At 50.0% G+C, this 22,539-nt stretch overlaps 1 protein-coding gene across 1 annotated transcript; it reads right to left on the reverse strand.

Moving 5' to 3' along the window:
- Positions 1 to 62: 62 nt before the first annotated feature.
- Positions 63 to 21,759, reverse strand: ATP12A (ATPase H+/K+ transporting non-gastric alpha2 subunit). The gene is made up of 23 exons (XM_027557654.1): positions 21,612 to 21,759; positions 20,735 to 20,887; positions 17,952 to 18,011; positions 16,983 to 17,186; positions 15,872 to 15,985; positions 14,792 to 14,926; positions 14,557 to 14,674; positions 14,024 to 14,292; positions 12,739 to 12,937; positions 12,498 to 12,607; positions 11,478 to 11,612; positions 9,070 to 9,262; positions 8,049 to 8,224; positions 7,245 to 7,381; positions 4,892 to 5,042; positions 4,353 to 4,521; positions 4,108 to 4,262; positions 2,871 to 2,994; positions 2,599 to 2,744; positions 1,881 to 2,014; positions 1,662 to 1,763; positions 1,175 to 1,266; positions 63 to 1,086 (listed from the first exon to the last, which is right to left on the reverse strand). The coding sequence occupies exons 1-23, from the start codon at positions 21,618 to 21,620 to the stop codon at positions 1,058 to 1,060; spliced, it is 3,114 nt and encodes a 1,037-aa protein (XP_027413455.1). The 5' UTR covers positions 21,621 to 21,759; the 3' UTR covers positions 63 to 1,057.
- Positions 21,760 to 22,539: the final 780 nt, after the last annotated feature.

The raw sequence follows: 22,539 nt of genomic DNA on the forward strand, positions 1-22,539 counted from the left end.
TCCAGGCAAGAATACTAGAGTGGGCTGTCATTTCCTTCTCCAGGGGATCTTCACAACCCAGGGATCAAACCCATGTCTCCTACATTGGCAGGTGGATTCTTTACCATCTGAGCCACCAGGGAAGCCCTGCTCTGCATTTTAGACAAACTCAAATTAATTAGAACACCACTCTCAGGCCTGGTTTTATAAAAGATCTTTTACTTAAAAATGAGGCCTCTCTGGGATACTAATATGGGTGTAGTCACATATGTTACACATGAATAAAGAAACTTACAGCATGAAACAAAAAATGTGTTGCAGAGTGCTATGAACTGTCTAATAAAGAATAAATATTATGTGTTAAACCACAAGGTTCCTCCACTGAGGTTCAATCCTGGTAAATGAAAACCCCCTTGGGTTACGGGAGCACCTGGAGCTCCGTTCTGGAACTAGTGGTGGGTGGAGGGTACCGTGGAGGAGGGAGGGCAACGAAGGACTGTGAGGAGCTGAGAGGCGGGATGAGGACTCTTAAGGATGTCTCAGGGTCAAACTGATGTCTTCCAAGTTGCTGTGATGTAAACCTGCCATCACCTCATCCTTTTGCAAACCTCTAGCTGAACTAGCCTTTTCTGAGCAACATGACTGTGAAATAATAAATTCTCTGGGAATTCACAGGAAGGGAGGGCGCTGGACTTTTAATAGAGTGTGGAATGGAGGTGTGAGCAGTGCTATCTAGAGCTTAAGAGTCAGGGAGACCCTTAATCCAGCAGATGTCTGGATTACCTGACATTGTTTAACATGAATGAGCTCTACAGACATTTAAACACACCATTCTTCCCTACACCATTACCTTGAAATTCATGTATTTTTAAATAAGGACATTGATATATAAATTAAAATCACATATAAACACTGAAATCTGTTTTAAATTACAAAATATTAGTGAGTGTCTTTCCTACAGTTCTTTCTTTTCTCGAACACATTCCGACGACATCCCCACGGCAGCAGTCACCCAGCTGGCGCCAGAAGGTGAAGAACATCGCCATGTGCAGCTGGAGGGGCTTGGGAAGCAGGTGTCTTAATAATACATGTTCTTATCCCACCAGCCTAAAGGAGAAAGCAGTAAGTGAGAAACAGAGGAAGGTCTGCTGGAGCAGATCAAGAGCCCCCAAGTCCCCCATACATTAGTACTCACTTCCAGGGAAGAGTCTGATGAAAAACTTCCGCACCTCATCATACACCCAAATCAGAACTGCATGTGGCACAGCCACAAACCAGTACTGAGGCCTAGAGGGAGAGAGTGGGTGGCGTGAGACCCACACACCCACCCTTAAGTGGCTGAGCGCCTCATTCATTCCCCTTTCTAGACTGGACAGAGCAACCCCACTGGGTCACACAGCATAGAACCCCAAGGTTTCTTATTTAACTGGACTGTGACCACTAGAAACAGTGTCTGCCTGAGAAGGGATCTGTTGGATGAAGGTAGAGATGGGATGGTGAGGGATGGAAAACCCACCTCCTCTTCTGAAAAAACTAGCAGGTCAAAGCCTCATACTGATTAAAAGAAAGAAAAAAAGAACAGTTTCACTTTCTCTCTTTGGAAAGACTTGAGGGGAAAGACTTGTTAGGCTGTGACAACCAGATTGGGGCCGGTTCCTCCCCGTTGTTGCAGGGAACCTCACCGGAGCATCGTGAAATTCAGGGCCTGGATGGTTCCAAGGCCATAGGAGAGGATTAATGCGATGATAATCTGTGAGGCAATCCCCACCCAGATAACTTTATTTCTGTAAGACACAAAAGCAAACAAATTCTGAACTCCCAGCCCCAGGTTCACATGCCCACATGCAGTCATCTGGGCAGCAAAGGCCCAGGCTGAACCCCCAGGACAGTTGCACCAGTACCTGAAGAGACCTTGCTGGAAGATGGAATTCCTCCGGGTTTTCCTGATGATCAAATCTGCTATTTGCTGAATCATGATGCTGACAAAGAATGCTGTGTAGCCCGTCCATTCTAGGTATTTCCTCTGGAACCTTGTCTGTCAATGGCCAGAGAAGAGAAGACCATGACGCCCCAGATGGACACCTCAGGGAGGTGTTGGTGCCTGTCTACGAGCCTTGACTCTCTTTCCCCTCCCCGTGATTGAGAGAGGGTTACTTTCTGTGTTTGGAAAGAAATCTATGGATTAGATTTACGGATTTTAATGGATTTGGCCCAGCTGTGGCACTGCTAGCTGCTCCTCCTCCACACCTGAAGTGTGCTAATCGTTGAATTGTGTCCGACTCTTTGAGACGCCACGGACTGTAGCCCACCAGGCTCCTCTGCCCATGGGGTTTACCAGGCAAGAATACTGGATGGGTTGCCGTTCCCTTTTCTAGGGGATTTTCTGAAACCAAGGATTTAAACCCAGGTCTCCTGCATTGCAAGCAGATTCTTTACCATCTGAGCCACCTGGGATGCAAGCTAATGTAAACAGGTGAGCTCTAGACCTCCAACTTGAGAGATGAGCCGAGCCCGGCAGAGGCAAGCCACTGTGACCACAGGGCCCTCAAGGAAAACTATTACTTCCCCTGTCTCCTTACAGCCATCCAGGGAGGATGCCGCCAGCAACCTGGCCCTTACCCATTCCTGTCCGTAGCTGTCTTCCAGGTCATTCACATTGTCGTTCTCCCACTCCACCCGCAGGTGGAGGATAGCGCTGGGTAGAAAGCCCTGCTGCGCATACACGGTGAAATACGTAACAAAGGCCCCCAGGGCCTGCATGAGGCCTAGAAGAACAGGAGAGGTTCTGTACTGACCCCAGAAGTGCTCTGCCTCACTCTCCTCTGGGCTCCCCCAGCAGCCCACCCCGCCCCACAGGGGAAGGTGGGTCTCTGGGCAGCCCCTCCTCGCACCGATATGCAGGTAGGAGTACAGGGCGAGTGGCGCATTCACCAGCCTGTCCTTCTTCTTGTGGCGAGGCTTCCTATTCATAATGTCGCTTTCAGCTTTCTCGTAAGCCAGGGCGATGGAGGGAATCTAGAGGGGGAGAGCAGCATGAGGCCCGACCCTGAAATGCTAGATGGAAGGCAAGAGTGGCAGCACAGCCAGGGGCCTGATGTGGGGGGGTGGTGGTGGTGGTGGTGGTGGCAGTGGTGCTGGTGGCATTACAGAACTGGTCCATCCAGGGTGCAGACAACAGGGTGTGCTGTCTGCAGAGAAGACAATCCACCTGTGTCTGATCGCCTGACCATCACCCTGTGCTGCCATCTCTAAATGATCTAGTTATAAAGCACTTGACCTTCCCACCACTGACCAGTGGTTCTCTCCCAGGTCCTCCCCCTGGAGGGCAGAGAGCCCAAATTTCTAACAAGTTCCCTAGTGATACTTGGAAGAACCATGGCAGTGGAGATAAGAAGAGCAAGCTTGCTGCACGCTCTGGGGCTTCAGCTCCCCTCTAAGGTAGAGATGCCCTAATATCCCTGGACCGTGGAGGCTGCCCAGGTGTCGTGTGAAATGAGGGGTAGGCAATGACCTGCAGAGCTGTGAGTTTTGCTTGCTCCCCAAAGCCTCTGTAAGCTAGAGCCATGGGAGTGATTGTCACAAAGCTTCCTAAGGGGATTCGTTCTAGCACAGGGGAGGTTTTAGGTGATATTACTGTAGGTCTGTGTGAGGCTTCACAGTGTTATTAATGGCGGCTTCTTACTGTGTTTGGTGGGGGCATCCAGGTCACAGATTCTTTTACTTAACAAGGGGCAGCTGTGGGTTATCACTTCAGCCACTGGGCCCCAAGCAGTACAGGGACTATTTTGGTGACAGCTCTTCAAAAAAAAAAAAAGGGGGATGCACATGAGCTGGAACTGACCTATGGCCTGTTTTTTTGCAAAGGTGAAGAACTCATGTGTTGAAAAGTTCTTTTATGAAGTGAAGTGGTTTTAATTTTCAAACACTTGATAGATCTCTCTGGTCCTGTGCTTTGAAGCGTGGTTGGTGGACCAGCAGACTCAGCATCACTTAAGAGCTTGTCAGAAACCATCACGTTGAGGTCTGAGAAGCACTGATTAATCCATCTCCTGCCTTTGAAGGTAATGACACTGAGGTTTCCCTCACCTGGGGAAGTCATCAGACCCTGTTCCCTTTCTGGCTACTTACTATGTCTGTGCCTAAGTCGATGAACAAGATAGTAATGGTGCCAATGGGCAGGGGAAGCCCAGCAATGATGTAGATGAGAAAGGGGCACAGCTCGGCGATGTTCTTGGTCAGCGTGTATGCGATCGTCTTCTTTAGGTTGTCAAAGATCAGGCGACCTAAGCAGAAGACATTTCTCCCTATAGGACTTGCGCCTCATTTCATGGGTGGCCCCAGCCCTTGCTAAGACCACTCAAGACCCTACTCACCTTCCTCCACCCCTGTGACGATGGACGCGAAGTTGTCATCCAGCAAGACCATGTCGGCTGCATTTTTGGCTGCATCAGAACCTGCTATCCCCATGGCGATCCCAATGTCTGCCTTCTTCAGAGCTGGGGAGTCATTAACTCCATCCCCAGTCACAGCGACCACAGCATCCTGTAGGGATGGCAGAAGGTTGTGGGAGACGGGTAGAGGAGGTTAGTGAGCAGCCTGGAGGTCTGCTGCATCAAAACAAAGGCCCGTTTTGGGTTGGAGGAAAAAGTTTAAGATGGGAAATCCCAGAAGTAAGAACAAGCTCCAAATAAGATGTGTTTGAATGACCAAAACCATATGAATCCAAATTGTAAAGGTAGGCCCCTGGGGAGCAAGCAGGAGGGTCCCTGGGTGGACAGGGTCAGCCCTGATAGGTGGAGATGTGGGGTGGTGACCTCACCAGAGCCCTAAGGGGGGGCTAAGGCTCAGTGCTGCTTCTCCCCACAGAATGATGACAGACCTAGAAGGTTCCCCAGGTGCTGCATTCACCCACCTGCCTCTGACAGCCCTCCACGATGATCAGCTTCTGCTGGGGGGACGTTCGGGCAAAGACGATCTCCGAGTGGTTGGCTAAAAGCTCATCTAGCTGTTCCGGGCTCATGTCCTTCAGCTCCATGCCGGTCACCACAGCGGCCTTAGCATCCCTAGATGGGCAGGAGGAACTGGGTGAGGGCCTAGGTGGAAGCTGAGGTTAAAATGCTATTCTGGGCAGGAAGTGGGGTGAACCTCTTTGGTTTTACCTGGAACCCCAAGTCCTGACTCATCTGAATCATCTGGTGGGATGATGGGGTGTGTGGGTCTCTTTTCAAGACAGTGAACTAAGGCTGACAGGCATTGCCTTGTGTCACATGACAGTAGGAACAAGTCAAGTAGCCATTTCTTACAGGCATGGGTGAGAGGTGGCACTTCCCAGGGCAAAGCTTTACTCAAAAGAAAAGGAGGTAAAAAACTGCCTATTTGTACATTCTGAATCCAAGAATCCAGCTGTTGGCCTGAACATATGGGTGACAGCTCTTTGTTTATTTCAGACTCACGGTGTCTACTATGCAACCAGCTATGTAGGGAGAAAAGTTAACTGAGGTCTTCCTGAGGAAAGCTTTTATTTGCTGCTTATAAAAGTGAGGTTCTAGGAACTACTGAAACTGCAGACCTGACCATACTGTCCCCTGGAGCACTGTCCAAAGGAACATCCAGCAGAGCCCAGATCCCCACTTAGTCTGCAGGGCTAGGGGCAGCCTGTACCATACGGCCCCTCTGACTCCCCCACAGCACCCACGCTCTCAGTTCCAAGTCCCCGGCTCTCAGTTCTGAACCCCTGACTCTGTGCAAGCCCTCACAGATCCCACCACCTTTGCCAGGGGTGGGGGCCTCTAGCCTTCCCTTCCCTTGGCGAACATTTCAGCCTTCAAATCTCAGCTTAAACGTTTTTAAGCACAAAACACTGCATACCTTTTTGTTTACCTTTTTAAAGTTTTGAGCTCTTTTTAGGTCTGCTTCTCTTTTTTTTCTATTGGTGCTAAATATTGAAATTCTAGCACTTGACTCAAACTATAGGTTTTCCTATATTCTGGTAAAAAAAAAAAAAAGAGGGGGAGGAAGAAGCAAGAAGGAAAGCCTTGTTTCCCTTCCTCCCCTAGCTATGAAAAGTTCTTCCCTGATCATGAAGCTGCAGTTGATAAAGTGGACAATTGAAAACATTCACAAAGTAACCAACCCTCTCTCCTGTGTGGTGACTTGTAGGAAAAAGTAAAATCCTACTATTTCAAAAAACAAAACAAGTATAACGTCCTTTCACAGACGGACATTATTACCGATGTTATCTACACAAAGGAGCACTGGGCCACCTTAGGCTCCAGATACAAATGTGTGCCCAGAGGCTGTTTACCTGCTTGGTGTCCTAACTGGTAATTTGTTGCCCTGGCAGTCACTTATCACCTGTCAGCTCTGTGTTCCTAACAGGTATAACTGTTTGGGTAAACTAGGATATGTTCTTGGGTCTTTTTCGCCCACATGCATCAAAGTATAATAAAGCAATGACATTTATTTTCCAACTAAGACTTTGGAGACTTTGATTTAAATGATCAACAGTCAGGTTCCCACCGCCAGCACCTCTGTGCCTGTGCTTATTTCACTGAGTTTGTTGTTGTTTATTGCTATTCAGTTGCTAAGCTGTGTCCAACTCTTTTGTGATCCCACAGACTGCAGCCTGCCAGGCTCCTCTGTACATGGAATTCTTCAGGCAAGAATACTGGAGTGGGTTGCCATTTCCTCTTCCAGGGGATCTTCCAGACTCAGGAATGGAACCCATGTTTCCTGTGTCTGCTACAATGACAGGTGGGTTCTTTACCAGTAGACAGCAGAGAAGCCCTCCATTCTATTTACAACCAAATAAAAAGCAAAGAGAACTATGTTTCCATAGCAACACATTATGAAGCCTAAATATTAAACACGGAATAAATAGTCAAGATGCAGACTAGGGGCTCAGAGAGCACAAAGGGTTCTCAATGTTCCTGATTATAAACTGCACCAATGACAGGTAATTTCCTATAAAGTTTCTGCTTCAGTTTCCTCACTCTAAATTCATCACTGAAGTTTTCAGATCTACTTCACTGGGCTGAAATATAGGTCATTTTCATGGTCTCAATACAGTGGCTGGCACATATCAGGTACTCAATAAAATTTTGAGTAATGACTGGATGTAGAAATTACAGAGTAAACCAGCCAGAAATGATAGAGTAAACCAGTAGATCACGTTTGGCAAAAAGGGGTCTTCTCCAGACAACTCTTTAGAGGCAGTAGGGTCTGTGGTAAAGGCCTGAGTTCTGCTGTGTGGGTTCTGAACTCACTGCTTGTTAACTTGCTCCACAGGAAGGTTGAGGCGTTTGGCAATGTCTTCCACCGTCTCACTGTTGGCGGAAATGATACCGACGCTCTTGGCAATAGCTTTGGCTGTGATTGGATGATCGCCTGTAACCATGATAACCTAGAACACAGACAAGGAGACAGGCATGTGGGTGGTGAGGGACTCTGCTGCTCAGGCGAGCAGGGATGACTTGGTTTTGCCCACTCCACCATGGCAAGGGGCCACTGTGGCTTGCAGTCCTTGATCTTTAGGTCAGAGAATCACCTGTCTCAGAAGGACACATGGATCCCACTGGATCTACCCTTGTTTCTAAACCTTACATTTCCTCCTCGGACCTAGAGGAAGTCCTTCCCTTTGGCGTAACTCTGTGAGTGGGCTGACGGATAGCTCCTTCAGCATCTTCATGATGCTCCACAGCCTTGGAATTAACACAATAATGGAATTCAAATTTTGGCTTATCATGAGGGAAATGGAATATGGGAGCTGGACCTCAAGATTAAGTAACAAAACCTTTTATTGTCTGTCGTGGTCTAGGGTGATGTGGTTACTTCATGGCTTTATGCTCATTGCAATTGCACTTGTGGTTTATTCCACGCAGACACAATGACTATGCTTTTATGGGACAGTTACTGAAATCTTAGTACAGTGAAAGTAGAGACTTAAAAAAAGGGGAATTATGACATTTAGGGGAAGAGACCTAAATACTGACTCTCCTATGACAGACATTCCTAGAAAGGAACTCAGCATCCGTGGAAGATGTGTAAAGTCAGGGATGTGCAAGTCCCACCTTGATCCCTGCGCTCCGGCACTTGGTGACAGCATCAGGTACCGTGGACCGAGGCGGGTCAATCATTGACAAGAGGCCCACAAAGCAGAAGTTGGATGTAGGGAAGTTCACTGCGTCTACATCAAATGAATACGTTTCTGGAAACTCGTCTGTCGGTAGGTAGAGGTGACAGAAACCTGAAATGGGTATGAATTTAGGAGCTGGTGAAACTAGGATAAAAAAATGATGAAAAAAAGAGGGAACATTTTCATACAGTTTCAGTCCTTTGTGTTTTACCAGTTTAAGAGAATTGATGTCAGTAAATCTGGCGGCTCAGATGCTAAAGAATCTGCCTGCAATATGGGAGACCTGGGTTCAATTACTGAGTTGGGAAGATCCCCTGGAGGAGGGAATGGCCACCCACTCCAGTATTCTTGCCTGGAGAATCCCATGGACAGAGGAGCCCGGCAGGCTACAGCCCACGGGGTTGCAAAGAGTTGGACATGACTGGAGTGACTAACAGACTTTAGAGTTTACCATAATTGTTCAGTTCCTTCAGTTACATAACATGTTGTTTTAGGAAAGACATGTTTCATCCCCAAATCATTTACTCTGTGCCCGTTAGGTATGCTCTGGAGACAGAAAGCCCAGGAGTGGACAGCCTGTACTTCTGAGGAGGTTGCAGTTTACAAGTGGTGTGGGGGTAGAGACAGAGACATAAAGAGATGAAGAATGGGGAGCTGTGCCCAGAGGGTCCCCTCCATCCATTCCCATGTTTGTCTCATGCTGTTCCCTCTATGTGAGTACATTCCCCCCACAACCCTTCACATCTATCACTCAAGGTCCAGACTGTAATGTAACTCCTCCCATAAAATCTTCCCAGACTTCTGATCTGCAAGGGCCCCCACCCTCCTACGCCATCACACAGTATCCCCTGCATGCTGACCACATTCTCCTTTAGGATATGAGTGGACGCCAGGGCTACCCCGCTATACCCCAAGCCTGCTTCGTTTTGCCTGCCAGTGGGATCCCGCTCTCTCACCCAGCACGCGCTCCCCTATGCCGCCCAGCTCCATGTAGGCCGTGTGGAAGGCCTCGGCAGTGCTCCTGTCCAGAGGCTGCTCCTGCCCGTTGACCATGATGGTGCTGCACTTCTCCAAGACCCGCTCGGGGGCCCCTTTCATCACCACGAGGAAGCGCTTGTCATCTGGGTCCTCGGTCTCGTGGATGGAGAGCTGCGGGGGAGGGATCACGCATGCTCAGTGCGGCATCGCGGGTAAGGACACCGTCTTCACTGCTGCTGCTGCTGCTGCTAAGTCGCTTCAGTCGTGTCCAACTCTGTGCGACCCCATAGACGGCAGCCCACCAGGCTCCTCTGTCCCTGGGATTCTCCAGGCAAGAACTGTCTTTACTACGAAGGGCCTAAACTGGACAGAGCTTTTCATGAGCAAAACATCGCTTTCTCTGTGGTTTCTGTTTCTCCTCTCTGTGATATGTAAAGGAAGAGTGTTCTCTGCAGGCATGTTCTGTCCTTTCTACTTCATGCCCAAGTAATATGCAGAGACTGAAGGACTTCCTGGCAGTCTGGTGGCTAATACTTCGAGCTGTCAATGCAGGGGGCCTGGGTTCCATCCCTGGTCAGGGAACTAGATCCCTCAGGCCACAACTCAAAGAGCTCACGTGCCAGAGCTGTTTTGTTTCTTCGAGTTGAATGATGCCCCAGAGACCTTCCAAGGCTCCTCCTAAACCACCCTGCTCAGTGCCGAGTGCTGCGCAGGCGTGTGAATATAAGGTGACTCTAAAGCACCTCAGAGCTCCTTGGACTCTTCTGTGGGACCCACTCCTTTCTAGCAACTCCAGGGAGCCCACTTTCTCCATTAACGATCTGTACAGGAGGCCTCACAGAACCTGTTCTTCCTCTCCCCAAAGAAGACGGAGCCCCAGCAGGATTCGAGTCTTGTCTGTGGTTAGATGGCCACCCGCCTAGGCTGAGCACACCCCTGGGGTCTGCCCAAGTCCTGGCTCTGGCCCTTGCTGGCTGTGTCCTCTGTTTCCTCATTCTTGACTACCTAGTAGAATTGTGAGGAGTGTGGAAATCAGCAGTTGATAGCCATGATTACTACTGTTATTTTAGGATTGCTAGTCATTCTATTTTCACTTATGTTTTGAACAGAGATCTGAGTTCCTCTACATCTTACATCATACATTTTGTTAGTTGTCTGCTTTGCTAACCATGACTCTTTACTGGTTAATTATCCACAAAGACGTTTGCTCCACAGTAATTTTCCAGTTCTAAATTCCTTCCAAACACAATGTGTGCGTAATCACTAGAAACTTGCACACAAACGTGGTCATCCTACTTACATAATTTAATGTTATGCAAAGACTAAGTCCTAGAGAAGGAAATGGCAACCCCATCCAGTATTCTTGCCTGTGAAATCCCATGGAGAGAGGAGCCTGGTGGGTATGGTCCAAAGAGTCGGACACAACTGAGAGACTAAACAACAATAACAAAAGACCAAGTCACAACACCCCATTCTTGCTTTGGAGTCTCCGGGGAACTCCACCTGTAGCAGCACTTTGTTCCCTGCCTGACCTGAGGAGGGTGGACATGGCTGCCTGCTGGCTACCCTAGTGGGAGGGGAGACAACCAGGCAAGGGTGGCCAATCTCCCCCTGAGCAACAAGGGGTGGAGACTCCTGTGCACTGCCGGCAGGGCAGACATGGAAAGCAATGCTTTCGGTCCTCACTGGTCCTCACAAAGGGCAAGGTTCACCCAAATGGCCTGAACTGACCACCTGGCCTTTGTGTTGTGGTAGAAAAAGCATAGACTCAGGCGTCAGACGTACATGTGAAGACTTAGATGCTCAGGTGGCTCTGGCCACCTCAACACTTTCTAAGGCCCATTTCCTTGCCTGCAGTTGGGGCTTCACCTGGTCCTACCTTCAAGGCTTATGGTGAAGATTACATGAGACCAAGCTTGGAGAATGCCTGGCTTCTCCTGACTGCCCCCCTCACTCAGCCTGTCATGTTGGGGGGTGTGGCTGCTGGCTCTCCCTGTGCCCAAGTCACCAGGGCGGGCAGTGGTGCGTTTGTGTGCATGTTATACAGAAAGGCCACGTGTGGGAATGGCAGGCCCCATAGAAACCTTTATCTTTTCTCTCCTCTACTTGTTCTGTGTTTACCAGATGTTCAGGCTTTGCATCTCTGAGGACTGTTTTTAAAGTCAAGTGTCATTCAAAACACATACTGACTAAAGGATACCTACAAGTGGAAATGCTGCTCTAGTGATGATAAGGATTCAGTGGCTACTAAAGCCCATGAGCCCTAGAGCCTGTGCTCCACAACAAGAGAAGTCACTGTAAGGAGAAGCCTGCACACTGCAACAGAGACCCAGCACAGCCAACTATAATTAAAAACCAAAAGATTCAATTGTGAGGGGAAAGTCACCTGAAATTTGTTGGTTGAGTTAAAAGGGATTTCAGCTACTTTGCGGTTTCTTTTTCTAATATCCATCACGTTACCCAGCATGACCTCTGAGAACTTCAAAAGAGCAGTTTCTGAGGCATCTCCAACCACAATTTTCTGTGAATCAAAAGATATAAGTAGTTGCAGCACATAATCAGGTTCTTCTGTGGTTATTTTCAACCAACCAATGTGCAACCTAAGCTTACCAAGTACCAGAGGGAGAGAACAGTTATCCCATAAGAGACAGATTTACTACTGTTAGTGTTAATTGTGTCTGACTCGGGACTGTAGCCTGCCAGGCTCCTCTGTCCATGGGATTCTCCAGGCAAGAATACTGGAGCGGGTTGCAATGCAGGAGACCCAGGTTTGATCCCTAGGTCGGGAAAATCCCCTGGGCAAGACTACTGGAGTTGGTTGTCATTTCCTTCTCCAGGGGATTTTCCCAACCCAGGGATCAAACCTGGGTCTCCTGCATTGCAACCCGCTCCATTATTCTTGCTTGGAGAATCCCATGGACAGAGGAGCCTGGTGGGCTACAGTCCAGGGGGTCGCAAAAGATTCAGACACGACTAACGCTTACAACTGTTAACTGCAGGGCGCCACCTGCTGGCGATAGGGGAGTTCAGACAAGTTAGAGCCCTGAGAGTGGGAGTTTTCATGGGAAAAAAGCAATGAACTTGATCTTGGAGAGGGGCAGGGGGTGTTCCCTGGAACTTTGATTGTATCTTCTTAGCTGGTAAAGAATTTAGGGCAGTAACTTAAAGGCACAATCATTTTCAAGAAAGAGACTTTTCAGAAGACCTAAATGAATATTTTGAGAACTTTTAGATTTCTTAAAGTTAGTGACAGTGAAAAGGGTTCCTACAGGTCTTGTGGTTAGATTCGCTCTCACAGAACAAATGCTACTTAGTTGCAGAGATTAAATAAAGCACCAGATCAGAACAGAGAAGGTGACTTCACTCTGCAAAGTGCCTGCGGCTGAGACTGTTTGTGGGGTTTCACCTTCATGATAGGGACGCTCTCCTGTCCAGGTCTGAACTCAGCGCGGTTACACAGCGTTATGATCCTTGACAGGGAGGCCCAGGTCGCAGAGCTTTGGTCAAAGACTTGATCTGGAAAGAAGAACCATGGATGCCGAAGGTGCCAGGCTTGTGCCAGTGAGCAGTATTGTTCACCCATGGCCACAGACCAGCTGTGCTGAGCCCACCATGCAGGGCCAGGCTGGATGCACCCCAAGGCTTACTCGATTGGTTTTCACTAGTGTCTGCCACGAAGATCTGGTGGTCGAACCACAGATGGGCCACTGTCATCCTGTTCTGGGTCAGGGTCCCGGTCTTGTCTGAGCAGATGATGGAGGTGGAGCCAAGAGTCTCCACTGCCTCCAGGTTCTTCACAAGGCAGTTCTTCTTGGCCATTCGTTTTGCTGTCAGTGACAGAGTCACCTAGACAGAGGAGAGAGAGAGAGAAGCTTTGAGAAAAACCACCATGCTGAACTTGGGTTCAATAATGTAGGAACAGTTACAGCTGGACTAGTTTCAGGTATAGTTACAGATGCAGTAAAACTGCACCAGACCCAGTGGCTGAGAAGGCATATAAAGCTTGCATGTGCTCTCTCTCTCTCATGTCCCTTTACTCCTTGAGGAAAATGATCCTAAGGGATCCACAGGTAGCAAAGCCTGGCAAGTGTCAAGTCAATACAAAGGGGGCTTGGCTGCTGAGCGCCCGTGGATCACAAGCAAGAGCGTTATAAGACAGACTTCAGCCACTATGTGCCAAAGAGCTTGCCCCAAATGGCTTACCTGTTGCTTTGGGGAATCAAGAAACACTTGTTTCACTTTAGGATCTCCAAATGTTAATAAAGATTCTTGGATCTCTCTGAAGCCCCCAGATCTCAAAAGGGTTCTTTAGGCTCCAGCTTGGTCAAATTACTGTCTGCTGGAGTCAGAGGAGACAGGCAATAACACTTCTGTCTGTCTTTGCTTAGGACGGTGCCAGGAGCAGAGGTATGAATCCTCCCCACCTGGGGGCCTTGTTTTAGGATGAGTTAGGTCCTGACACAGGGAGAACCAAAGTTAGACCAGGGGCAGAGCGGAAAGTGCTGAACTGCTCTGCAGGATCAGACAGGGAGTTTGTGTCTCAGACTGCCTCTGAGAGGGTGAAGTGATGTGAAAGTGTACCTACATCCCTCAGCTGTAGAAACTGCCAAAGTATTTTTTTTTTCTTTTAAAAACTGTGGAAATGCAGGGAAGGTGTCAGACTTCTAGAAAATTTCTAAGTGGTGGTTCAAGATTGTTTTATCTAGATCTTAAGGGGCAAAGTATCATATGGGATTTGCAGATAGATCTCTGAAAATGAAAACACAAGTTTTCAAGGACAGTTCATTCAGATACTAACAGATGACAGTTCTCTTTGTCCCTCTAAGAGACAGAACATCCTATGACTGGCCCTGATGCAGCAGACTCAGCCGCGGCAGAGCAGGATGGCACACTAGCAGGGTCAGGGTACGGCCACTAGCAGCACAGACTCACAGTGACAGTGGCCAGGAGACCCTCAGGCACATTGGCCACAATGATGCCAATGAGGAAGATGATGGAGTCCAGGACATAATACTTCATGGACACTGCGATGATGAAGAAAATGACGCCGATGGAGACTGCCACTCCTGCCACGATATGAACAAAGTGCTCGATCTCGATGGCAATGGGCGTCTTCAAGTCCTTGACTCCTGAAGCCAGCGAGGCGATCTGCCCAATGATGGTGCGGTCACCCGTGTTGATGACCATGCCAGTCGCTGTGCCTACAGGTGGAGCAGACATTTTATTCCAGGAGTCCTCAGCGAGGAGGGACCATGGCCTCGCATGCTCCTCTCTTTGGTGGCTCACATGGCCAATCAGCACATGACACTACAAAGGCCAAACACCAGCTCTCTAGACTCCTCAATTACACATTTTCTCTTGGAAAAGTTTAGCGGCAAGAGATGGTAGAGAGAGAGAAACATAAAGCTTGACAAAGGAGAAAGGCTATGAGAGGAACCTGCAGTCCTGCAAGCTACCAGACCTACCTTCCAGACAGGTTGTGGAGAAGAAGGCAATGTTCTTGGTCTCCAGGGGACTTTCATGTGTGAACTCACAGGAGCGGGCCTGGGGCTCTGACTCCCCGGTGACAGATGAGTTGTCCACCTAGGAGTTTTGAAAAGAGTTCAAGGTCAGGCAACTTGTTCCCTTCTTTGGTTACACTGAGACCTGGAAAGACCATAGCACCACGAGTGTGACCCTCAGGGCACCCATGACACTGACCTTACACCCCTGAGTGGACAGAATTCTGACATCCGCAGGGACCCGGTCTCCACCTTTAATCTCCACTATGTCCCCCACCACCAACTGGTCAGCAGGAATTGTCTTCTTCTCTGAGTCTCGAATGACAAGTGCTTGCTGCAGAAGAAAATCATGACCCAGGCTTCAGATCCCATCCGGGAATGATGCTGGCCCTCCTGCATGCTCCTTGTCCCCCACAGGCTCAGGAAGGAAGGCACAGGAGTGCATAGCTGTCAGAATAGCAGACAATGAAGCCAAGGCTTCTACTCAGGTCCTAAAGACCCTAAGAACTATTTTTCTTGAGTTGGAGCTCACGGAGATAGCCTTCGATCCAGAAAATGCTGCCATGGGAGGTATAGCAAAGCCACTGTCAGTTCTGGGCCTGACAGACAGGGGGACCATTAGGATGAATCATCCTGCTGGGAAGTCCAGGAAGAGTCCTGAGGTTGAGCTAAAGGGATCAATGATCTCGCTCAGGTCATATAGCCTTTAATGGAGTGAGAGATGGGTCTCTGCTTCCTAACACAAGAGATTCCACCCAGAGATCACGCCTCTCAGAAGCTCTGCAGCCCAGTGAGGGTGTGGTTCTGACACCCTCAGAGGGTGTTGCTGACAGTGGTGTCCCCAGAGGACCCCTCCCAGGTTGCTGGAGGAGGAGGGATCTGAGGCCTCCCACACTGGCAGCATTCGGGGGCAACATGCAGTGAGGCTCAGAAATGGGAGTGAAAAGACTGATGGTTTAAAGAATGACAGGTTGGCTCCCTTGGCTCATGAATAACTTCTGTCTGAATGGTTCACCGAGCTGAGGAGCAGCCACAGGAGATGCCAGGCAGTGGCTCGTTTTTCTGTCCCATTCTGCTCTTGACTGAGCATCTTCCTCCACCTTGCCTCACTGACCACACCCAGGAGGGAACGGGGGCTCCAGAGAGATTAGGCCAGTTGCCCAAGACTCCGCAGACAGCAGGGAGGGGTCCTAGGCCGCCAAGCCATGCCCTCCCGCTCCCCCCATCTGATGCTTGCTTGTCTCAAGCCTGGAGACACCAGGGAGGCTGTTACACTTGCCTGCGGGATCATCTTGCGGAAACTGGACATGATGTTGGTGCTCTTCGCCTCTTGGTAATAAGCAAAGACCCCGGTTAGAATGACGACCAGGGCAAGCACGGAGCCCAGGTACACCTGGGTGAGGAGGGCAGGCATCAATCAGAGAAGCAGCATCAGGAATGAGCCCAACCTGAGGGCCAGGGTACTCCACGGGCCAATCAGAGAGATGGCAGTTGTGTCCTGATGTAACTTGCAGGCCATACAATTCACCCATTTGAAGTTTATAACTAAATGACTATTAATAATTAACACAGTTGTGTAACAATCACCACAATCCATCATTCCAGTAAGACCCCTTGTACCCACAGCAGTCACTCTCCCGCCCTGGCCCAGCCTGGGCAGCCACTGATCTGCTGTCTGAATCCAGCACTGGCCTGTTCTGGACATTTTACACCAATGGAATTGCACAGAATATGGCCTTTTGCACCTGGCTTCTCTCTCAGCATCATGTTGGCTGCTCTAGCTCTGTGGTTTGAAAGTGAAAGTTGCTCAGTCGTGTCCAACTGTTGTGACCCCATGGATTATACAGTCCATGGAATTCTCCAGGCCAGGATACTGGAGTGGGTAGCCTTTCCCTTCTCCAGAGGATCTTCCCAACCCAGGGATTGAACCCAGGTCTCCTGTATTACAGGTGGATTCTTTACCAGCTGAGCTACAAGGGAAGCCCAGCTTTGTGACCCCTAGCTTTGTGGTTTGGTCCTACCTTACTATTAGACACACAAGTTCTCCACGGTAAAGGGAGAGAATTAGCTTTGAGGAGATAAAGCCCAAAACACCTCACATGGATGTCAATTTTTTTTTCCCCACATAGGAACCAATCATGTATTGCTCTTTTAAAAACTGATGCTCACACTGCTCTGAGACACTAGAGAGTCAGATATACTTTCTATTTTATACCCGGAGAAGTTATTGATTTTCTCCAACTTATGCAGTGATTGGTCAGTGGTAGACCCCTGACCCCAGCCCAATGCTTTGCCCAGGGAAGGCCTTGCATTACAGTGCTGACCCTCACCACCCTACCCACCCCCACCCCCACCACCAGCAAACCCGGGAGGAGCCCCCAGCGCCATACATTGTCCAGGGAGGAGGCGTGATCATTGGAATACTGAATCCCGTATGCGATCCAGCACAGGATGGCTCCTATCCACAGGAGGATGGAGAAGCCCCCCACCATCTGTTTGAGGAACTTGATGATCTCTGAGGTTTCCTTGGGGGGCGTGAGGCTATTGGGCCCATGCTGAGCCAGCAGTTCAGCAGCCTGGGCACTGGAAAGACCCTGAGAAAGCAGAGGGAAAAGAAGCAGGAGTTAGACGTTTCTCCCTCCTCGGGCTGGATGTCACATTTCTGCAGACTGTGGGCAGCTGTGACTATGTCCCAGCTCAGTCACTGTGCCATCTGGGGGTCTCATTGGATGAACTCCACCATTCTCCCGGCACATCCTGTAAACTGTGGGACAGGGTGTATGCCCTGACACCTTCCCGCCAGTGTTCCTCTCTTGCCCCTGCGTCCTCTGAGCCCAGGCTCCGCTGCTCCTTTTTGCCTTCCTCTCTGTAGGCCAGTGAGTCACACAGCACATATTTCTGTTCACTCAGAACAGATGTATCCAAATCTCCTGGTGTTAAGACACCACATCTTTAAGTTTGAATTCACAGAATAAAGCAGCACTTCTGCGATGGGAGATTTTAGGAGGAGTGAGGTGTCCCCACTTCTTGGAGGAGGCCTGGACACGACCTGAATACTTCCTGGGCACAGGGTTTGAAAGCAACCCTGGACCATGACAGTGAGGAGGCACTCAAACCTTCCAGGGGTCACCATGGCTCAGCTGCAATCACAGTCAAAGAACTGTCTGTGACCAGACACACAGCCCAGCAGAGGGCCTTGTCATGCCTGCGGCTCAGGCCTGCTATTCTTGAGGTTAATGAGCCTCCTCTTGCAAGGTGGGCACGTGGAGGACTGGCAGATCACTCACAAGCCTCAAGCACACAGCCTCTTTGTATGGTCCCTGATCCCCTCCCCTGTCACTGGTTCTCTGATGACTTACCGTAATGATGTTTGTACTATATTTTGTCTCCAGTTCCTCTTTGCTGAGTTTGTGGTCATGCTAAAGTCCATGAAAAGAACAGAGTGAATTAGATAATTCCAAAAGACTTGAACCCTATACCCTGACAACCCCATGAAATCTGGGAGAAACACTGAGGATGGGAGAGGGGCCAGGAAGTATAGAAAGAAGGAACCTTTGTCCCAGGGGTTCCTGCAGTGAGAGAAGAGAACTTTGCTTCAGGAGAGCTCACTGGCCAGTAGATTTTCTGGCCATCCCTGGAGAGTTCAGACTTGACTTGCCATTTACCACGTGGTAGCTGTCCTTAGTTTTTATGAGTAAAGCAATGCATTTCACCTCAGTCTGGTCTCCAGCACATGCAGATCCTAGCACACCCATCATCCAGACACCAGTGATCTGGAAACTCAACTCAGACCTGAACTGCGGGATTAACGCAGAGCGATCAGCAGTGCCAAACCATTCCACGTGTACTGACAGTTCCACACAGCCCTCACCAGGCAGGCCATCTGGGAGAGAGAAATGGGTCTTTCCTTCCTTCAGCACTTGAGGCTCAGCTCGCTATCAGACAAGCCCTCAGATTAAAAACCTGCCAAATAAATACCAGGGGGGCGGTGGGGGGGCCACACTTGCTAACTCTGCCACAGAATTATTAAACTAAAGCAGAGCTTCTCAACCTTAGCATTATTGACATTTTGGGTCAATAACTCTGTTGTGGGGACTTCTGCCCACCAGCACCCTCCCTTTGAGAAGCGATAACCATAAATATCTCTGGACATTTGCTGTGGCACCCAGGGAGCAAGTTCCCCTGTCCTGTTCTGTCCTGTCCCTTTCAGAATCTCTGGGCTAAAGGGCTAGAAATCTCTTCCTGTGGCAAAAAACCCAGCACTCAGGATCCTAAAACTCTGACTGTCAGAGACAAAAATTTATACTGTGGTACCAGAACCATCTCTTTTCTTAAAGCAAAAATGTTTCACGTTACAGAGTTAGGGTTTGTCCTGTGCTTAAGTCAGATTGGGCCTGCTCTTCTATTCACTGTACCAGTACCCCCTGAATATGACATTTCTGGGGAGCCATAGGATTAAGACATGGTTCTGTGCATAGTATGCCAAGTTCTGGGCAGAGAAGAGTTAACATGATTAAAGTCGTTGCTTTCATGGACTGATCTCATACTCTAAGGGGCCATACTGTACCATCCTCCCCACTAGCCTGACTCTCTGGGGATGAGAAATGGGAGGGTGCGGATGTGAACTCTGCTGGAAGAGCACAGGGCAGCACCAGGTGCCTCAGGCTTGAGTCACCTGCTTGTTTCTTCAGAAGCTAGGGACACTGCATTACTCATCAAGGTTCTAATTTTCTGGAGGGGTTGGGATGCAAGGGCACCCAAGTACGAAGTCACAAATTACAGGATTCCTGTAAGAAGGTTGCGAAAAAGAGGGGAAAGAAAGCTGTTTCTCAGCAAAGAAGCAAGGGAATACTCCAGTCAACACCATGGAATTATTTTTCTATATTTTCCAAAAAGGCTCAAATTTCAAGGAAGGTTCTCATTGTAATTAACAGGCATATGATAGAATGGATATATATTCATGTTATAAACAGTAATTTCAAGTAAGACTAGTTATATCTTCATCCTTAACTGCTAGATACATGTAGGAAATAAGAATGACTATCTTAGCCTTTCTCCAGTTTCTCTGTAACCCTCTTAACAACTCTAAGAGGTAGGTACTATTTTTAATTCCAATTTTTCAAAACAGGAAACTGAACTTCAGGAAAACAGATTTGAATTCAGATCCAAGTCCAGGGTCATCAGAACGTACATGGACAAACACCTTGCGGCATGTGTTGTTTAACGAGCTCTCCAGGTAAAATAAAAGAGCTCTGATTTGCAGCAGTCACATCTCAAGCAACTAGTACAGTACCAGTCGGCTTGCCTGAATTCCGGAATGTTTAACAACCTGCTCTGTGGCACACAAGAGCTCACAGCACTACCAGCTGCTCAGAGAACCACAGCTCTAAAGTCTGCAGTGAAGTGCAGAACAACCCGCATAATCTCAGACTCAGGGCAGGTTTCCATTGGCATTCCTGAGATGTAATCAGCCACATTTCAGTTCTGGGGATGTTCTTTCCCAGGGTGGCCAGCTTTAGTAGTAACAGGACTTCACATCCACAAAGCACTGCCATTACAAGAGACTCTCACCTCACTTTCCCCCTGACAGACCCATGAAAATGGTTTGTTTCCCATTTTACATAAAGAAAACGGAGCTTCAGAGAAGCTAGGTAGCTTACTCCCTGAACTGGAACCTCAGCTGAGCCCAAGGCTGCCTGAAGCCAAGACCAACTCTTCCTAACTACTGAAATCCTTTCTCATGGGGCAAATATACCCAGAAACCTAGCAAGTTTAGGGGCTTTCAGTTTTCCTCCTGGATAGTTCTGGCTGATGAGATAGTTTAATTTCATAGGCTACTAATATCTCAATGAACCAGCAGGGGAGAGGTCTGGGCAGTGCCTGTGGCGACTGGCTTCAGAGGAGCCCTCCCTGGGCGTGCCTACAGCCTGAATGCAGGAATCTTTGGAGGGCCTGACCCCTGGGCAGATACAATCACACCATTTTTTTTTTTTTTTCTTAAAACAAGGAAACACATGTCAGGGATTTTGAAATTCTTAAGACTGAATTTTTCTTTTGTAAGAAGTGGGTTATAGGGGCAAGCTGTCACCAGGGCGGACAGTGCTCAAGGGCACCCATTTGCTCAGGGACCAAATCAACTGACCAGATCAAGTTCTTTCTTAAGCTCCTCTTTCTGGTGGTTCTTTTTGCGTTCCAAGCACTTGTTTTTCAGGCCCCTGGACTTCTTGCCATCCTCCTTGTCTGTTTTCTCAATGTCTTTGGTTCCACTGAGCTCCACTGAATAAATTTCTCTTTTCTGAAAGAGAAGCAGAGGTGCAATGTTGGCCCAAGGTAGATGGGTTTTCTGAGGCAAAGCAGGGGCCCTCATGGTGGGTGGAACTTACAAGGAAGGGGCCCTCCCCCCATCCCCCATTCCCAGTCCCTCCTCCTGGGAGTTCCCTACAGCTCCTCCAAACAGCGCCTGCAGCGCCTTCTGTCTGCTCTCCTCTTCTGAGGAGGGCTGGCTGGGTGGGTTCCTCAGAGGACCCCTCCCTGGGCGAGGAAGTTCATTTCCCCGACTCAGACAAGATCCCTCTGAGGAGGGGCAGGGTCTCTCTAGTGCCTGGTCCCCACGGGACACCAGGGCGCCCCGTGTCTGGGTGGGGGCGCCTGGTCCCCATGGGACACTCCAGCGCTCCCGGTGTCTCGGAGGGGGCGCCTGGTCCCACTGAGACACTCCAGCGTGCTCCGTGTCTCGGTGGGCACGCCTGGTCCCCGAGGGACACTCCAGCGCGCCCCGTGTCTCGGAGGGTGTACCCATTGAATTCCTGAACCGCCGAGGGCAGGACGGCGTCAGGACCATAGAGCATCCGCTCCGTCACCAGCCCTACGCCGCCCTCCTCCGGCTCCGCGGCCCCTTCCCGCGTTTGGGTCAGCATCTTTCTTCACCCCACCAGCCCGAGTTCCACGGCCTCCCGACCGGCAGCGGAGAGAACTGAGCAGAGCCCACCCGCCCCTCCTCCCGCCCCGGCGGCACGCACCCGGTTCATGGCGCGGGTGGGGGGGTCCCGTCCGGAGGGCGGGCCGGGCACGTGGCGGGGGTCCCGTCGAGCGAGGACCGGGGTGCGGGGTCGCGTTGGGCTGGCGGCGGGGTCCTCGCTCCTTCGGGTGCGGAGCGCCAGCGCAGCCCTGCAGGTGGCTGGCCTTAAAAGCCCGGCCCCGCCCCCGCCAGCGCGCCCCACCCCGAGCCCCGCCCCCGTCCCCAGCCGCGGGCAGAGAGCCGGGTGGGCGTCGGGTCCAGTGGGCAGTGCGGTTCGGCCGCCCGGACCTGCCGCGCAGAAGGCTCTGGGGAAAGACCCCGCCCGCTTTTCCCCTTGAGACTCGTCAGATTGTGAAAAGTCCCAAGCCGGGTGGGGGTGGGGGGAATTGTAGCTCCTCGCATTGGTCATTCTCTGGGTGTCCTGGCATCGAAAGGCCCTGGACGACCCGAGAGCGGACTTCGATGGTCGCCGTTGGGTCAGAGCGAAGTGGGGAGTAAACGAGAGCCCCCACCCCGACCCCCAGAAACAGCCCAGTTACTTTCAGGACCCAGATGCGGATGAAGGGGTGTGAGGCCCGAGGGTTGAACGAGGTGCCTTAGTGGCACGCTGGGCCGGGGATCAGCACCCACCCTCCACCGATGGGGGTGAAGACCTCTCCCTCTCTAAAGAGGGATGTCCACATCCGCCGTTATTTCTCCCTCTCCCTCCCATCCACTTCCTTCCCTTCTTTTCTTTCCAAAAAGGCAGAGTTGGAACTCAGTCTCCACCCCCTACCCCTGTGGAGCGGGGGCAACGGCAATGAGTCATAACTAAGTCCTCAGGGACAGGAAGACTCCGGCAACATCTAGTTACAGATACCTATCACAGGTTCCTTAGCGTCCCACCTCCAGCAACTGCGTGCTTCTGTGGAGTCTGTGTGAGGAGACAC

This window comes from Bos indicus x Bos taurus, chromosome 12 (assembly GCF_003369695.1).
Source record: "Bos indicus x Bos taurus breed Angus x Brahman F1 hybrid chromosome 12, Bos_hybrid_MaternalHap_v2.0, whole genome shotgun sequence".
Taxonomy (NCBI): domain Eukaryota; kingdom Metazoa; phylum Chordata; class Mammalia; order Artiodactyla; family Bovidae; genus Bos; species Bos indicus x Bos taurus.